Source organism: Tarenaya hassleriana, unplaced genomic scaffold, assembly GCF_000463585.1.
Source record: "Tarenaya hassleriana unplaced genomic scaffold, ASM46358v1 Cleome1, whole genome shotgun sequence".
Taxonomy (NCBI): domain Eukaryota; kingdom Viridiplantae; phylum Streptophyta; class Magnoliopsida; order Brassicales; family Cleomaceae; genus Tarenaya; species Tarenaya hassleriana.
The window spans coordinates 6,722,374-6,734,952 of record NW_010960187.1 but is presented as its reverse complement, the minus strand read 5'-3'; the positions used below and the strand labels follow the sequence as shown (position 1 = coordinate 6,734,952).

Here is a 12,579-nt window from a genome sequence, read left to right as displayed (position 1 = left end):
TACACAAAAAATTTTTTTTTTTTTTTTTTTTTTGCATGAAGGCATATGTGTGTTTACTTGGTGATTTTCTTTTTCACCGTCCTAATTTTTAATTTTAAAAAATCGGTTATCACGGTTTACCATGTAAAACCATCTTGATTTGTATCATATAATTTTGGCTGATAATTAAAACTCTGTTTGTGATTGTGAGTGATCAAGTGGGAGGTGAGATTCACGCGCTATGGATGAGCGTGAGGGTGAAAGCCAGAAATGCAGCAAGCGGCTTCAAGTGCATTTTTTTCTTGAGTTGAAGCCGAAACCAACGAGCGAATGCTGAGACTTGGCCGTATCTCATCCACACAGCCATTTTCAGACACACCACACAACGCAAACATCATCGAGGACAAAGACATAACATTCAGAAACCCCAGGAAGAAGAAGAAGAATCAGATTACGAAAAAAATGTCAGCGGCTTCTCCGATCCACTGCGTCAGAATCCTCAACCCTTCTTCGACAGCAGTCTCCCCTTCAAAATCATCTGGTTCGTCTCGTTTCAGATTCTCTCCTACCAAGCCATGCGTTTTCACCGTCAGCTGCTCTCAGGCCGAAGGTCCCTTGAGGAGACCGGTGGCTCCTCCTCCTCTCCGGGAGCCATCGCCGCCGTCGAAGCCCATCCCTCCTCCGCCGTCTCCCTCTCCTTCCACTGTGTCTCCGCCTCCGCCTCCGCCGGCGGCGACTTTTGAGGTGGGCAAGGGTGTTATTACGTTCGAGTTCCAGAGGCAGAAGGCCAAGGAGCTGCAAGATTACTTTAAGCAGAAGAAGCTTGAAGCCGCTAATCAAGGCCCCTTCTTTGGATTCCTTCCCAAGAACGAGGTTTCCAATGGAAGGTATCAAAGTTTGGATTTTGACTTCTGGGTCATGATTGTTTTGAAGGTTTTCTGATTGGGTTCGCATTAGGTGGAGAAATTTCGATTTCTTGTTTTGTTGGATTATAGAAGAATGATTACTTTTTACTAAACAAATTGATGTTACATAGTTCAGGAGGGTGTTCAATTGTTCTGCCATTTGAGTGTTTTCTTTTTCGAATGCCATTTGATCCGTGTTGGGGGCTGGTATTTGCAGATGGGCAATGTTTGGTTTCGCGGTTGGAATGCTCACAGAGTATGCGACAGGGTCAGACCTCGTTGATCAAGTTAAGATCCTCCTCTCCAATTTCGGTATCATAGACTTGGAATGATTTTTTCTCTTCAAGTATAGAGCCCTGTTTTTTTTTTTTGTGTGTAAGCATCTATCTGTTCATAAGCAGACACATGTATTGTATTTTGTATTGTCAATCTCTCATTTGTTGTTGTTGTTTATTGTTGCTCTAATTATGTATCTTCAGGATCTGCAACTGCAATCCAAATAGTACATATACATTTGCCCGTTTTATAGAATTTTTTTTAAGAATTTTTTTTTAAAAAAAAATTCGGCTCAATCTCGGTATCATAAACTGGTTTTGGAGAATCCTTGTCTTTGGGATCATATCTTAGATGTTTCCTTCAAATATGATTTTCACTTTGGGAGTCACAAAACAGCCACAAAATGTTCACAACTGATAAATGGGCACGTGGTTGAACGCCTTTCAGGAGGAATTTACTTGGAGGGTTAAAAAGGGATATAAAGACTGTCCTCATCCAAAGCCAAGTAGCAGTTTTGTACAATACGAAAGACTTTCAATCTTCTATACTTTAGATACCAGAAATCCTGCAGTCACATTCCCATGACCCCAAAAAAAAAAAAAAAAAAAAAACAACCCACAACAGTGTGTTGTTCCTCCCTTTAGCTCATTCTGGCTTTGCTCCTTCAAACGTTTCAGGATGTTATCTCATCACTCAATTCGCAGAGAAGTTACCATCCTCTATTGTCTTCTACAACACCATGACCAAAGAGAGGATAGCAAAAGTAACAAGCTTAGCCTTCCCAGCCGGATTGATGTATTGTGGTCAGTATTTGGGCCATATATATTCTCCAATCCTATGTGAGAAGGGGTCACGGTCGGTATGTGCAATCCTATGAAACCGTTGCCACTTACAGTGTTGGACCAAAGTGTTGTTGATATAGTTACTCCCCATTTGTCTGAAATGTGAAACTCCAACCGGATAGGTAAAAAGATCTCAGAGTCCATTGAAGGACGAAAACCCATTGCTATGGTTGACACTGAGCCTGCATGGTAAAAAAGGTGAGCGATAAGTTTGGTGTGACAATCAAACTTATGTCATTCGAGGTTCAAAAAATCTTGTTCCTACGGACCTAAAGTCTGAAAAGAGAATGTAATGCATCTCATGACTCATGATTCAGGTGCAAAACATTCAGAAGCTTACCAGATCTGAAAGATAGATACATCATGACCCGGAAGATGACTTCTGAACCCACATTTGTTTCTGCAAGACAATTAAAAAATAAAATAGTAATTAAAAACAAGAATTGTGAAGGGGTTCAAGAGGTAAAGTAACTTCAAGGGCATTGTAAAAGGCTTTCGCTTGCCTCATGAGGATTCAAACCACTGCCACCTCTTCTCAAAGATTTACCATCACCTGTCATCCCCAAGACGCCATCTTTTCTATTACGAGCTCCAACACGGCGACTGGTATGTCTTGAAGAACCTGCAGGATTCAGAAATTTGAGAAGTTAAGACAGATGTCTCTAGATTAATATAGTTACGGAAGCCATGATAAATTTATAGATATCAATTAGCTAACCGTTCTCTGGAGAATATGAATGGTGGCTGCCAGAGGAAGCTGCCCCTTCAACAGTCTTCAGGACAAGCATCTCGTCTTTCACTTCTCCATTATTCGCTGGAAGATCGTAACAGACTAAGTTGAAATATAACAGAGGGGAAATACTCAACCACAAACATCCCTTAATAATCGATTAATAGCAAAACTATAACCTGCTGAAGATGACTGATGGTCCTCGCTAACATTCAACCCATCAGTACGATGAAGCGGAGCCCACATAATACGATCAGGTCCTTCTTTGTTTCTCGTGCGTCTCTCCTGCTTCTCACTGAGGGCACCAGGACCATGATAGTCTTTCCCTGCAAATTTACCATCTGGGTTGTTTCATATCATCAGAATAACTCGATAAACTTCAACAAACATTTTGATCAAAACACATCTCTCCTTACCTGCTCGTGTGTTGGCAGACCGAGGAGGTCGTTTGCTGTTTTCCACCTCTGATGATGGCGCTTTTTGCTCAGGATGTACAGAAGATGAAGATTGACTCAGTTGTGGCTCATGTTTCAAAAGTATGCCCCTGATCAACCTCCTACCAACATCACTCTTCTGGCTTTGTCTGGAAGCAGATGAACTTCCCACTGAAGCCGTTTCATTCTGCTCCTCTGACTGTGGCAAAGAGTTCTGAATGTGCAAAACCATTAAAGAACATATACAAAACAGAATGATTTACATGGCTTGTGATTGTCAAAGACTATCAGACTACCTGATAATTATGAAGATTTTTCTAAAAAAACAAAACTTACAGTAGGACTGTTTCTGTCCTTTGCTTTCAAGAGCAAAATCTTTTTCTTTCCAGACTCCATAATCAAGTTAATCCCTGGGAAAGAGCTTTCGATAACAGTGTCTGCAGTTGAGTCAATTAGAGCAAATTAGATAGGCCGAGAACTTTTGATTGTAGGAATACAGAAGCAATTAAAAGTAATTATGGCGCAACTATTTGATTACCATTTTCATTTTCTGGGACTTCACTGGAAGTTAAATGCTTATTTTCTTGCTTAGAGCTCGTGGCATAGGCTGACTTAGCTTTTCGGGTCATGTTCTTTGCACTGTCCTTTTCAACATACTTATACGGGAAAAACATTCAAAATGGAAAATTGAATAATTTCCTTCCGGACACAGAAAAAAAGGGCACCGACTGGGCCAAAAATTTGCACACCAACATTCGTTAGGCAAGTACCTTTTTCTTTTCGGAGCTTCGTTTCGAAGACCTTGAATTTGGCTTATTAGCAGATGCAGCTCTGCCTCTTCTGCTCGCTCTTCGAAAATCTGACAAACCCTATTGTAGACCCCAAACCATGGATCAAGTAAGGTCTCTTTCAAATGGATAAAGTACATGTAGACACCCACTACAGGTTACACTGACTTTCCAATATCTGGGGGGAAATATAACGGGAAAGCACAATGCACCTGTGTTTCAATCTCAGCAGCACGTTTTTGCCGTATAAATTCCATCAGAGGAGTAACAATAAGAGTGTCTGTCATTGTACCTGAGAAGCAATTTCAGATAGTAAAATTCACTGGTATTGGACTATAAGCATTCTTATCGGACTAGAAGTGACACCCCAGAGAAAAGGATGATGAACACAATTCGTTTCGGAAATACATACCAGACTGTTCGGCTTCTTTTCTTTCCAACTGGATTTCAGCACTCGGAAGGTTCTCAACAGGTCTAGCTATGATCTTAAGAAATTCCAGATAACCAGGATCCTTGCAAATAGTCCCTTCACGAGGATCCTTCTTGCCACATTGTTTTGGCACACGCTGTGAAGGCGCATATTCAACTATAGCCTTGCATTGAGATCCTAGTATAGGAAATACACAATCACATATCCAACAGGCCATATAGCACTAATCAAACGAAGAGAGTTGACAAAGACAGTTAAGTCAAATACCCTTCTCATTAACAAACACATGGCCGTTGAAAAATGTAGCAAACTCATAAACATCCTCTTGAGTCTTGAACTCTATGTAGGCCCGAGAATACTTCTGATTCTTATGGCTGAGGAAGCAGGTAAAAGAAAACTCAAAAATCAGCTCGAAAGCAGGAACCTTTCTTCCAGTGGCAGTGAAAATTTAACCCCCGGAATAGCTCTAAGACATCTATCTTATAAAATATTAAAGCTATCACCTAAAGACAAATGCTTGACGAGAAGAAACGCCGGCATATTCAGAACAAGAGACAAACGTTTAGCACAAGGATCACAAACATTCTCTAAAATTTTCTGCGAAACGAACTCAAATTATCCGATAAAAAAATGTAATGCTATTCGGAAGCCACTCGATTCAGACAAAACCTCCAGATTCCATGGGCGCTATTGATGGAAAGCAAATCCAACCAACATGAAACACAAGAAACGGTCAATAAAGAGGTAAGGAGAATCGTACCTGGATTTCCCAGGATGAAAAGCGAGCCAATTGTAACGATCGGCGAAACGAGCGTGGATATGGGACAAGAGACCAGACTGAGTAATAGACGGCGGCAAGTGCCGTACGATCACTTTCCTCTTCTGCAACGGGTCCTTCATGAGATTGCCGGGCCCTAAATCCTTCGGAGAGGTCGAAAATCAGACAACGAAGCAGCAAATCAAACTCCGAAACATTGCACGCAATTTTGCCCTAATTCGTTCGTCTTTTCCCTCTTTTCTTCCATCTCTCGAGGTAATACAACCAAAGCCTATATTTTTATTTTTATTTTTATTTTTATTTTTATTTTTATTTTTATTTATATATTTTTTAAAAGGAAAAAGTGTTTATTTGGAACTTTTTGGACCGTTGGATCCCAGGGTCGCAAAAGTACGTGGTCGTGTATTGGACCGAGGTCTGGGCCTACATTCTGTTAAGGACCCATCGAACTTCACTCGCAAGGGTGTATTAAGTTTTGGCCGTACGATGAAGGTCGTTCCCATCTGACGGTCATTAATCACTCTTATAGTTATCCGCGTGACAGGGGATAAAATTACCGATGAGAAGTAAGATGGGCCTCTCTTTGGACCAGAAAATGAACTCAATGGGCCTAAAATTAGGCCTATATTGGGCCATATTTCATTAGGCCCATTACATTGACGCACGTCGTGGTGTTGCGTTTTGCGTCAGGATGAAAATAGCAACGCATCCAACGTTAGATAATAATAATAATAACCCACATGATCATTTTGGTTTGATTATAATTCCAAACCGAATAATATATAATTCAATCATATTTTTATATTATAGTTTTTTAAATTAAATAAAATGAGGCCAACCGTGATGTAGTTTTTTTTTAAAAAAGATTGTCAAAAGCTGAAAACGACATCCTCTGTTTCTTACCGGGTCAGATTATTCTATGATCTTATTGAAGATCGAAACTTTACGTCGATTTCTTCGTCTATCTGTTAAATTTCACTAGTTTTTCGACAAGGGTACATGAAATTTTCCCAGATGGGCGAAGACCTCGTGGAGGATGATTCGGAATTGGCCTCGCCTCGAGCCCGGCTGGAACCCTAGTTCATGTTGGCCGTACGTGCAGCGGGAAAAAGCCGATTCTTGGAAGAAATGCGTTTTAAGTCGTGTAAGTTCACTATTTGTCACCAGAGAGGGTGAATTTTCGAGGGGTGGACTACTAGATGGACTGACTTCAGTTGAGTCATCTTCGCTCGTTTCCTTCTACGGTATGTAATGTTAATCTGGTAACTGGTACAGGTTTCTTTGATTTGTCTATGGCCGCCGCCAAATTCATCGTTAGATGCATAACTCTGTCCGAAGACGGAATCCGTGTCGTGAGCCAACTGATTGAAGAGGGACAGTATGCGCTGCAGCAGCTGCTGACCCTTTTCGATGGAGGAGTATCTGGATCAGGGCAAGACTACTGTCTTGAAAATTTGATCCAGATAACACATGTTTCCTGTCTTGCATCAGTAGTTTGAAATGAATTGTAATGGTTGTAGGAAATTATCCAGATAACAATCGATCGATGTTGTTTGATAGACAAGACAATATAAACACGAGAAAGCTGAGCAGGTTTACGCTTGTTGAACTGTGGAAAATGGTACAACGGATGAGTTATTGCGGGAATTACATGTGAAGTAATTCTCAAAATTTGTTATTAAGATTGCTTTAGCTTAGAGAGTTGTTCATTAAGATGGAATTATCTCTTCTCAGGAGGTTGAATCATTGAAGGGAGAACAAGAGATATGGAAGTTGAAGAGGCAGATAGAAAGGGCTTAAGAACTGCTGGTCATTTGTATTACACAAACCTTGACCACAATATTACTGCTTGGCCGTTTTATAAGGTTCCAAAACGCGAGAAAGACTGTAACTTTTTCGTATGTAAACATTTATGTGATACATCGAGAATTCTTGAGTTTTTTCCCTCCATTTTTCGGGTGGATACCAACCTGAAAGAAACAACGACAAGTCTTGAGAAGCAAATCGCTGAAGAACAAGCTACGAGGGTCAGAGTGGAAATGAGTTTCAGAAACATTCCATTGGAGATCAAAAAGCTGAGAAAGAATCCGGAGAAAGCAGAGAGGGAGGCTGAGGAACTCCCAAAAGTAAAAACAAATGCATCAATTTCTGATATATGTCCTTAGCTCGAATGAGGTCGCAAAGGAGAATGAAAGATCGATCCCTGGTACGTTGAATTATATGTCGGTATATGATTTGCCTGCCAAATATACTCTCTTGCGTATGGTCTCATGCATGATTATATCTGTGTCTCTCCATAATTAACGCTGAATGGATTGGTTGAAACTTGTACATATATTGTATCTTGCTTCAAAACTTCACAATAGCCTTTATCTTTGTGTGTGGAGAGAGCAAAAGCCTTTATCTTGACAATGGTAATGGGAACAAAAGTTGTTTGCTATTTAAGCTCACAAAGGAATTATTCTTTCCTTGCAATATTTTAACCTTGGATAACTGACAATACAAAAACCCTGTTGTTGTCGAACATATCTTGATTCTTTACTTGACGGTTTTTGCTTGAAAAGTAGAAAGAATTCCATTCTTCGTCTCTGACAATCTGTGAACAGTTTTGTGTATCTCAATACTCGTGTGTCTATAAATTCGTTTCATTCATGCGGTGGCAAAACTTTCAGGTTATCGCAGGGAATACTCAAAAGCTACGGTTTTCTGAAGCAAGTAATTCTGATCACAGGTATGTGATTGATCTACGGCGAAAGATGGAAACTTTTCACCAACCCATCAATCGATCAATCCGTCAAGGCTTAAACTAAGTATAAGTTTTTTTGTTTTTTGCAAGTTTGAGATATGGTGGACTTGGAGGTTTGTGGGGGAGAATGGAAACCGGCAAGAACACTGGTTCTGGTGGGGAGAACAGGCAATGGCAAAAGCAAGACAGGGAACAGCATCATCACCACGTTGAACTCCATGATGGGGAAGCAACCAAAGAAACCTCCCTTTGCTTCGAAATACAGCGCAACTGGTGTCACCCAAGAATGTAAGTTAGAGACAACCGAGTTCGAAGGTCGTGAGATCAATGTCATCGATACTCCCGGTATGTTATTTTTCGTCGTTGTATCGATCGATGAACGAGCTTAGATATACGACCTGGTTTCCTTTAAGAAGAAGAATTGAACCAATATGTGAGCTCTTCTTTTGGAAATAAATACCCGGAAATAGAGTACCCGTCCAACTGATATTCGTAGGTACCCATGTACATTAACAAATGACATACATATTCTTATTAATTTTTAATATTTCCCATCTTTAGTCCGGTGATTCGTATTTTTTGGTTATTCGAACTCATTATTTTTAGAATTATCCATTTTTTGTTATAATTTTGGTTTCTTAAAATATCATTTTTGGGTTTGGGTACAAATCCATGTAGAGATGTACTCTGAATTTTTCGGGTAGTCTCCGTACCCACCCTCACTTTGTATATGCATGTATAATATAACAATACATATACATGCGGACATGTGTGTGTGTGTGTTTACAGGTCTGTTTGATTTGCAAATGGAGACCGAGTTCATAGCAAAGGAGCTCGGGAGATGCCTAACCATGGCGAAAGATGGAATAGACGCAGTCTTGTTGATATTCTCCGTGAGGAGTCGTCTAACAGCGGAAGAGAAGTCTGCCCTAATCAACATAAGGTCAATTTTCGGGAGTAATGTCGTGAACCACATCATCGTTGTTTTCACCAACGGTGACGCCTTGGAAAGCGATGGCCAGACACTGGATGACTACCTCACCGATGACTGCCCTGAGTTCCTCAAGGTTCGACTTTTCGATTTCTTTTCACGCAGATAACTTTGCACTGATCGAACCGAAAGAAGAAAAAACCGAAAGTTTTCGTATTTTTTCGTAGGAACTTCTCTCGGTGTGCGACAACCGAATGGTTCTCTTCAATAACAACAGCTCCGATAGAGAACAGAGAGAAACCCAAGTCAAGGAGCTGCTCCAGCTAGTCGAAAAGGCCGTGGAGCATAATGGTGGAGCCACCTACACAGATGAGCTGCATCAAAAGATAAAGGCGAATGACTAAAACTTCTCCCTGCTTTACTCGGCTTTTTCTTGCATGGAGAGATAAATGTTCATCAGGGTTGCCTTTTATGTCATTTTTTCTTTCCAGAAACTGAATGCCCAATTCGAGAAAGAGGAAGAGGAGATCAAATCACTGAATGCACACTCGAACCTCAGCAGGGAAGAGTTGCTGGATAGGTTACAGAAGGCGACGGGCAAGCACTGTGACCAGATCATGCTTGCGGTAATTCGATTACCCGTGAATCGCGACGAAACATAGCTAGGGTTTCATATTCAAAAGGGTAAGAGTCTGGTGATGGCATTTTGTTCAGGTGAACGCCCACATAATAAAAACGAGGCAGAGAATGGAGATGCAGGCGGCTAAAGAAAGAGCCGAGAGAATCAAAGCGGAGAAAGAGGCGGAAAAAGAGCGAGAACGATTCAAAAACGAGCAGAAGAAGATGATGGAAGAGGCGGCCAGGCAAAGGGAAAACGACAGGAAAGCAGCAGAGAGAGAGGAGCAACGCCTGAGAGAACAGAACAAAGCTCTGCAGAAAGCCTTGGACGAGAAGAAAAGCAGATCATGCCGTATTCTCTGAAGAAACATCGTGTTCTTCTTCTATCAATCTATATATAAGTGTGTGTGTGTGTGTGTGAATGTGAATGTGCATAGGCATATGTATTTGTGATGCAGATAACACCTCTCTATCTCTAATCTCTATGTACTGTGTGAGTGTCACCATGTTGTATGTATATGTGATACTGATAAAATAAAGGTGAACTCTTTCTTCTTAGAACTTTAGTTAGCTTTTTCCATCTCTCTCATGATTCTTAGTTCAGACTTCGGATATCACTGCAAGAACATGTGAAACTCTACGCGAATCCGAAACCTAATCACGTTTCTATTCACAAGAACATCTGAAGTGAGGCAAAAAAACATAAAATGATTGTGGAGAAAAGGTTTCGTAGAATTACGACAGAAAAAGGGACAGGACAGTGTTCAAAGGAACTAGCTTTCCGAGCTCTCGGTGTTGCCTGAATGTACACTTACCCCACTTAGCCAAAATCAGATTGCATCTTTGTCATATGTATCCGCTGCTCTCTCTGCTGCAATAACCAACGGTAAAAGGGTAAGGCTTTGCGATGAACAAAACTCGATAATCCATATCGATCAGTTTCGTAAATTTCAAGACCCTTTTCGCCTCTTTCGCCAAATATTTTTGGAATCTTCTCCTCAGAAGAAGCTTGTAACGCCGTTGTGCGTATACGTTAAGACAATACATATATATACAACTTTTATTTGGAATCTCCTCATGCCAAGGAAGTAATCTTCTAGTGATTCTTTGCTTGTCAATGGGTCCTGCATCTGCTCTTTAGCGTGTGGCTCTGCTCGAATAATTTCAGTTCCGTAAAGTTCTTCATGCTGTGTTCCTCAAGTCAGCTTATTTCATCTATAAATTCTCATCTCCTTAGGTTGCCAGATTATGAATAATTCTTCTAACAAAGTTCAAAGTTAACAATGGCGAGAAGAAATTCCCAAAAGGGAAAGTATCTGATGGAGGATATGGTTGAACCGTCGGGTCCACCGTCGAAACGAGCCCGGACTCTCGTCCTGGTCGGGCGTACAGGAAACGGGAAGAGCGCCACGGGGAACAGCATCCTCGGAAGAAGGGCGTTCAAGCAGGGATCGAGCTCGGTAGGAGTTACCAGGACTTGTGAGCTTCAGACAGCTGAGCTAGAAGACGGCCAGATCATCAACGTCATCGACACTCCCGGTACGTTCCGTGTGTATTTACGACAATACCCTTACACGCCCTCTCAAGACGGATGATCCGTTCTTTTCCCTATGCCGTTTTTCAGGTCTGTCATCTCTGTCTCCGATGTCGGAATCAACGGCAAAAGAGATACTACGATGCTTAACGCTTGCCAAACAGGGGATAGACGCCGTTCTGCTGGTTTTCTCGGTGAGTAGTCGTATCTCGCGGGAGGAAGAGGATACGCTCCATCTGTTGCAAGCCCTTTTCGGGCGAGAGATCGTAGATCACATGATCGTCGTCTTCACGGGAGGCGACGACCTGGAAGACAACGAGGATACACTCGAGGACTACTTGGACAGGGGCTGTCCAAACTTTCTAAAGGTACACATTGTCCTGTGATAATATCCAACTACCCGATTTCTTTGGAAACATCTAAATTACTCTATACGAACCGAAACTCTTTATATTTGAACGGTTTGGTTGCAGGAAATGATCGAACGGAGTGAAAAACCGTTGGTGTTGTTCGACAACAAGACCGAAGACAAACGCAAGAAAACGGAGCAAGTTCATAAGCTTCTGTCCGTCGTCGATTCCGTTGTGAAGCGTAACGGCGGGAAACCTTATATGGACGATCTTTTCGTTGAGCCGCAGGTTATATATATATGTATATGTGTGTGTATATATATATATAGTGTTCTGTCTTTTTTTTTTTTCTCTCCATCATGACTTAGATTTGATTCTGTGTGTGTTCAGGTGGAGAAGCAACTGGCTGAAGACGAAGAGGTGATTCCCATACAACGGAGCAGGACCGTCTCAAGGTGGATTGGAATTACTTTTTTTTTAATTTGAAAATTTTAAAATAAATTTGTTTTGGAGATATTTTAATTCAGATTTATTTTAATGCATCTTTATTATCGAATACTATGAATCTATTTTTTTGTTAAAAAAATATTAAATCTGATAATATCATTTTTTTTTTAATTTTACCATTAAGAATTAGTATTTAACAAAATTATAAATTATTGGATAGATCAACCGATATTTTTGAATAACTAATTGTGGTGTATTTATATTATTTTAAATTGCGATTGTATAAACTAATTTTTAATATTGGTCTTTAGATATTTTAAAAACTTTTAAATTTTAAGTTTATTTTGTTAAAAATATTTATCATATAGAATTTACAATTTTGCATGGACTAAATAATTTTTATATATGGTATATATATACAGTGCTCGTCCCGTAATGTATGAGAAGAATCTGGAACCGAGTCTGTCCAATGAAGAGATACGTAAAATGAGGAAAATAATAAAGAAGGAAGAAGAAGCGAACTACAATTATCTCGAGCTCTGGCGAAGATGCAACATCATGTGAGATGTATAACTCCAAAGAAACACTTCTTATATGTGTGTGTATATATACATATATATGGATATGATGCATGCATATACTATAGTTTTTTTTATGTATATGTACATATACTATGTATATATTATATATGTGTGTACTATTGAGTGTATCAGTGCAGTCACACGACTATATGAAATAACACCGCCTTTACAAAGCGTTTCCAGTTCTTCGTTCACATGCATGCATTAAAA

The 12,579-nt window shown here is 40.3% G+C and overlaps 4 protein-coding genes across 8 annotated transcripts in view; 3 read left to right on the top strand and 1 right to left on the bottom strand.

The window, feature by feature from the left end:
• LOC104825113 (formin-like protein 16) overlaps positions 1-1,412 on the top strand; it is a 4,769-nt gene extending 3,357 nt beyond the window's left edge. For all 3 annotated transcript variants that reach the window (XM_019202979.1, XM_019202983.1, XM_019202978.1), the window contains 2 exons: positions 199-866; positions 1,102-1,412. In XM_019202979.1, the coding sequence (XP_019058524.1) occupies positions 310-866; positions 1,102-1,216 (672 nt within the window). In that variant the 5' untranslated portion in view covers positions 199-309 and the 3' untranslated portion in view covers positions 1,217-1,412. The remainder of the gene's footprint in view (positions 1-198; positions 867-1,101) is intronic.
• A 214-nt stretch (positions 1,413-1,626) lies between these two features.
• Positions 1,627-5,422, bottom strand: LOC104815973 (regulator of nonsense transcripts UPF3-like). 3 transcript variants are annotated; one of them, XM_010544615.1, is made up of 13 exons: positions 5,145-5,422; positions 4,652-4,758; positions 4,367-4,561; positions 4,167-4,246; positions 3,937-4,035; positions 3,705-3,810; positions 3,503-3,603; positions 3,149-3,380; positions 2,912-3,073; positions 2,721-2,816; positions 2,506-2,624; positions 2,343-2,402; positions 1,627-2,184 (listed from the first exon to the last, which is right to left on the bottom strand). In XM_010544615.1, the coding sequence occupies exons 1-12, from the start codon at positions 5,282-5,284 to the stop codon at positions 2,364-2,366; spliced, it is 1,476 nt and encodes a 491-aa protein (XP_010542917.1). In that variant the 5' UTR covers positions 5,285-5,422; the 3' UTR covers positions 1,627-2,184; positions 2,343-2,363. The 3 variants fall into 3 exon arrangements, with proteins under 3 accessions (XP_010542917.1, XP_010542909.1, XP_010542926.1); XM_010544607.1 differs by having other exon boundaries at positions 3,705-3,822; positions 5,145-5,421; XM_010544624.1 differs by having other exon boundaries at positions 2,912-3,058; positions 3,705-3,822; positions 5,145-5,421.
• Positions 5,423-6,067: 645 nt separating this feature from the next.
• On the top strand, positions 6,068-10,023 carry LOC104815964 (immune-associated nucleotide-binding protein 8-like). Its single transcript, XM_010544596.2, has 8 exons — positions 6,068-6,406; positions 6,897-7,368; positions 7,835-7,893; positions 7,999-8,253; positions 8,698-8,975; positions 9,067-9,231; positions 9,331-9,465; positions 9,554-10,023. The coding sequence occupies exons 4-8, from the start codon at positions 8,007-8,009 to the stop codon at positions 9,818-9,820; spliced, it is 1,092 nt and encodes a 363-aa protein (XP_010542898.1). The 5' UTR covers positions 6,068-6,406; positions 6,897-7,368; positions 7,835-7,893; positions 7,999-8,006; the 3' UTR covers positions 9,821-10,023.
• Positions 10,024-10,699: 676 nt separating this feature from the next.
• Positions 10,700-12,547, top strand: LOC104815955 (immune-associated nucleotide-binding protein 8-like). Its single transcript, XM_010544584.1, has 5 exons — positions 10,700-10,996; positions 11,082-11,359; positions 11,465-11,629; positions 11,732-11,796; positions 12,211-12,547. The coding sequence occupies exons 1-5, from the start codon at positions 10,741-10,743 to the stop codon at positions 12,350-12,352; spliced, it is 906 nt and encodes a 301-aa protein (XP_010542886.1). The 5' UTR covers positions 10,700-10,740; the 3' UTR covers positions 12,353-12,547.
• The last annotated feature ends 32 nt before the right edge of the window (positions 12,548-12,579 follow it).